The sequence below is a fragment of the Anopheles aquasalis genome, chromosome 3 (assembly GCF_943734665.1).
Source record: "Anopheles aquasalis chromosome 3, idAnoAquaMG_Q_19, whole genome shotgun sequence".
NCBI classification, from domain to species: domain Eukaryota; kingdom Metazoa; phylum Arthropoda; class Insecta; order Diptera; family Culicidae; genus Anopheles; species Anopheles aquasalis.
Genome location: NC_064878.1, coordinates 65,436,049 through 65,441,048, shown reverse-complemented (window position 1 = coordinate 65,441,048; position 5,000 = coordinate 65,436,049). Strand labels below are relative to the sequence as shown.

General features: G+C 49.6%; 1 protein-coding gene across 1 annotated transcript in view; it reads left to right on the top strand.

Annotated features, from left to right (window-relative positions):
* The window catches only part of LOC126574049 (protein zer-1 homolog), an 11,526-nt gene that overhangs the window by 751 nt on the left and 5,775 nt on the right, over positions 1-5,000 (top strand). Inside the window, exon 1 of the mRNA XM_050233984.1 lies at positions 1-304. This exon is cut by the window's left edge and continues 751 nt beyond it. Within this exon, the coding sequence (XP_050089941.1) occupies positions 126-304 (179 nt within the window). The 5' untranslated portion in view covers positions 1-125. The remainder of the gene's footprint in view (positions 305-5,000) is intronic.

Below are 5,000 nucleotides of genomic sequence, written 5' to 3'. Positions count from 1 at the left end.
ATCGTAGGCAAAGCAAGAGGAAGACCAGCAAAAAAAAAAAAAAAGAACCAGTATCCGGTGTCGGTGCGCGCGTGTGTGCTAACGTGTAATCGTGTCGTGCCCAAACCCAACCCACCTGCAGAACCATGTTGGGGCGCGTGAGGCTTAAAGAGAATGGCATCATGGACGAGGAGCTGCCGACGTTGCTGGAGCTCAGCATGCGTTTCCTGGCCCGGAACCTCTCGGTCATCTGCACCACCGATCCGGTCACGCACCAGCTGGAGCTGAAACAGGACATCATCATACCGAACGAGATCTGCGACAGGTGAGTCATTCGCCACGTTCTCTCTCACGATGGTTAGTGAAACGCTGCCGCGTGTAGCTCGCTCGCTCGCTCGCCTTCCTTCGATTCCGTTGCTCCTACTAACGCACACATATTCTGCACATCGATTGGGGTTCTCGTCGATGCCTCATTAATCTCTGAAAAATGGCCAACAGACAGGCCAACCTCCTATTCTACACCTCGTTCTACGTTCGTTCTTTTTTTCTCCCCAAACACGCATACATTCATGCCACTCGTTGATGGTGAAAGAACAAAGAAGCATAAATAGAAATCTTGGATTAACATGATGGGCACACCAACACTACCACCACCACCACCGCCACCTCCCGAGCCCTGGATCATTCTATCGAAGGGGGAGAGCCGTCGCACACCAACTTCCTCTTTGTCTCTCGTTCACTCCGTCACGTCCGCTGGTTATATAATTCTGTCCCGTTCTGTTGCTCCTTTCTCCACGCCTCCCCCCCGTGCACGGCCTACTTTTTTGTGGTTTGGTGATACTAGGCTCTAGATTTCGGCCATAATCGAACAACAACGCGCAGAGTCTTCCAGGCGCAGCGCAGCAGTAGAGAAGCACCAGCGGCAATGCCTGCTTTGATGATGCCCTTCGTAGCGAGGCTAATCAGCTGTTTTCACCGAGGATTTTCTTCTTCCTTCGACGCACTCTTGGCCGCTCGCTCTCTCTCTCTTAAGCTCTCTCCCTCTCGCTTCTTGAGCATCGGTGCATCGGATGGTGGTGCATCCGTGGTACGACCGCGGAGAGGTGCATTTTGCCTTGGTACCTTGGTACCTGATCAACCTGACCATATGATACGCGCACGTGTTCCCTGCGAATGGCAATGCGTACCGCTTGTATGTGATGGTGTGCTGCCTATGCCGCGAGTGTTGGTACTCGGTACAAACACAGTGGGAAGGGGGTTGGGGGTGCTGCAAACTCTCTCAATTGCATCAATTACGGTCGTGACCACGACACTGGTGTGTACGACCATCACCACCACCACCGCTAGTGGCAGGCAATCTTCCATCAAAGTTGAGCAGGTTTCTAGATCGATGGTGTTTTCATTTTATCGCGATATGTTTCGAAGGGGGCCTGGCTATAGCAACCCGTCTGATAATATCGAGGGCATTCGGTGGTCGGTGAGGAGAGTGCAAAAAGGGGGGCGAACCGTTGGAAGCCTGCTAGCCCTGACTAATCGTGACGACAACAGTAGCCGCAGTAGCAACCAAGTAGCCATGTAGCCTTCGTGGCCTTTTACACTTTTCAGCATTTTGCATTCGAATCTCCTGCTCGGGTTGTGAGTGAGGGTCGACGAGCGAACCTGAAACCAGATTCTAATGCCATCGGATATCATGTGAGCTGCTGCTGCTGCTGCTGTTACTCGTTGCTGCATGATGCGGTTTGTGGTACTCGGTGGGCAACCTACAGGCCAGGCGCCCACTAGCCTGGTTAGCCCATAAGTGGTTCTTTGTTACAAGTTCCAGGCTGACCTGAGGGCACACCTTGTGCTGCGCTTCCCTTCAATCAGTCCACAGCGCGGTCCAAAGGGAACTCGTTCTCCGTTCCTTTCACGGTAGCGTGAAGTGAAAAACTGGGCCAACTGGGTGATGTGGCGCGTGGCATAAGTATATAGCATAATTCACATCATTACGTCGGCAAAAAGGCACACAACGTCCAACGGAGCAAGAAATTATTCAGTTTTTGATGGGCCTCCAGCTAAGCGGTTCTAATACTTTGCTTACCACAGCTTAATTTCACTGTGACGGAAGGTCAGCTACTTTTATGACTGTTTGGAAACGCTACACTGTTCTCTGCAGGTTTATTGTGATGTGAACAAGTTTTTTAAAAGGATTTCTACCATTTTTCTCAACGTTTTGATGTAAAAAACGTGTACTCTAAAAAACGGCGTACTTATAATTATGAAAAAGCCAACCGTAAATTTCATCCAGAACGGTGTCTAGCGTTACTTGGATGAAATCACACAAAAATCATTCAAAATTGCGAAGAGAATGGCAGACGCAGCACAATCCCTTTATGACTTGGTGGTGTTGCTTCGATTTGTTCCAAAATTCGGCAAATTATTGTTAGAATAGAAGGTGCGTCAGTCTCTCGCTCAGTAAAAACTATCGAATTTGGTATCCTTCCATTTTGCGACCAGCTCCAGCACAACACCATCTGCTCCGATTGCGTTTGCTGTTTCGCCAAAATCACCCACCAAAACGCTGGTCAGTGAAGCAGAACAAACATAATCCGGTATTGCTCTCCCACCCGTTCTGCCGGGGCACGCTTTTGGGTGTGTCCATCGCTGACTGAAGCCCTGAATGTGCTGCACAATATGTATGGTGCGACCATTCGACGAGCATTTCTCTTGTCCTCCTCCGGGGGGAGGTCAGGGTTAGGCTTGCCACAGTAGCAAGCAATGCATTTGCATTCCATGGATCAGTTTGCATGGATGGGGTGAAGAATGTTGCAGTTCGTTAAGTACGATGCCAGTGAGTCCTGAGTGAGCGAAAAGACCGCGACGCGATCTGTACGGCGCAATAGACGGTTTTCATCCAAATCGAGAAGGCACCTTGTGGCCGCCGCGCCTGTCCTTTCTAATTTTGCACAATGATCCTTCTGCCCAGACAGACACACGCCAGAAGAGCCGTCAAACGTTTCTGCCAGAGTGTAGCGTGTATCGTTGCTTATGTTTTGAAAAGAAGCGATCCTCCTCGTCAACCAACCAGCCAGCCAGCCAGCCAGTCTACCGCACCCGCTCGGGGACCTCGTGGCTTCACTGTCCCCGATTTATTCCCATTTCTCCTCTGCACCAACGGTGGCGATATCTATTCATAGCCCCTACTGAACGGAAAAGGGAAGCGAGAGATCGCGGGAAGACAACGCTCCCAATGCTCACGGCGATCATTAGTACGCCCACTTTCTCCTCCCGCATTTCATTGTCGCTTCGCGCGTTGTTGCAAAGGAAAGCTATATTAAAATCACATGTCCTGCGATGGCTTTGGACTTCTGCTGCGGCTGCTGCACGAGATCGTTTCGCTTGCTCGCTTGATTAGCAGCGTATTCAGGAGCGATCTTCACTGCCATATCGAGGTTTGAACTTTGGATGCCTCGCCTAGACACGTGAGTGCGCTGCTGTGCTGCACTGAAATAGAAAATTTAGAAAACATAAATAGATATCTCATCGATTGACCTCTCGAACCTATTCCAGGCGCTTTGTTTTCAATGCTTATTATCAATTCGTATGCCGTTTAGCTGGAGGAAGATCTATCTTGTGCAAAGAATAGGGGAATCATGTTCTCGTTTTAGACGAATGAACATCAGACCGCGACTCCTAACTCAGTGCCATTTGCGGTTGACGTTTGACTTTCATTCTCCTTGAGCGAGGAGAAAGACTGAAATCTCATCCCATTCCTCGTGCTCCTTCTCCTGCTCAAATCTCTTCCCTTAGCAAACGATCGCGCACCACTCACTATCGCTCCTATACGCATATATGCAAGTGACGACGTTAAGTAAGCTGATAAGCTGCTGTAACCTCTATCGCTCGCGCGTCAATGCGGTATGTCAACGTGCGGTGCGCGGTGTCTGTGTATTGTACAGAGCTTCACAAGATTTGCTCAATTGCTGCTCGCTGCTCTTGAGTCAAAGTCATATGCTGCTCGGTACCAACCGGAGGAATGTAAACTCCATCAACCGAGGAAGGAACCTGATTAATGTGGAAAGAGATCGAAAGCGAGCAGACAACGGTTTCTCGATGTATGATTATGCTGATAAGTTTTATGTCAATGAACTTGTACGCACACACGCGTAGTAGCGCTCATGCTGATGCTGGACAGCCGGATGGCGTTTCCTTCTGTAGCCGCTAATGTTCCGCCGGATGGTGTTACAATGGTACAAACGTCCTTAACCAGCAGCTTGCAATTGAGGGGTGTAACTAGTGTGCGCTAGACCAATGCTTGGGCTCCGGGGTTTTTTTTCTCTCTACTGTCGCGGTGTATATTAACCTTCAGCAGCTCCGGTTCTGTGTTTCCCCTTGATGAAGGCACGTAATCGTCGTTGCTCAGCGCTCAGTTAAGACCCCCCCGGTATGCCGTTTGTGAATGCCAAGACAAAATGTCCCACTGTCCTTGCTATTTGCTTGTTTTGCTCGTGTGCAGTGCACCACTACTGTTTTTTTTTTGTGACTGGCTTTCGCCGTATTCCTCCTGCTGAAGGTAAGATATGGGAGTGACAAAATGAGTAGTAGTAGCTGCGAAGAGTGTTGAGTTCGCGCTCGTCGTCAGGCCTTATTGGGTTACATTTGATCGTGCACTGCTTCGTTGCGTTTGCCTTTAATTCATCAAGCCTTCCTGCCCTCCAGGCCACACACTACATTGTCACGAATTGCGCTGCTGTTTGTCGCCGAGACATGGATTCCGGCAGTTGGTTTCTCTCATTGAGCCTTCCTTCCCCCCTTTTTCATTGAACTTCAATTGGATCGAGCTTCTGCGCAGCCAATCGCTCTGGCACATTAATTGAGCACCACAATGCGCCACCATCATGCATGCACAGCGAAAAGTATGGCACATTGTAGAATGGCGCAACATATTCTCTTCAGGGCCTGGAACATGACGAGATTCTTGTTTTTCGTTTGCATTTCGTTTCGAATCTCCCCCTCGCTGGTTAACGCAATTTATGGTAACA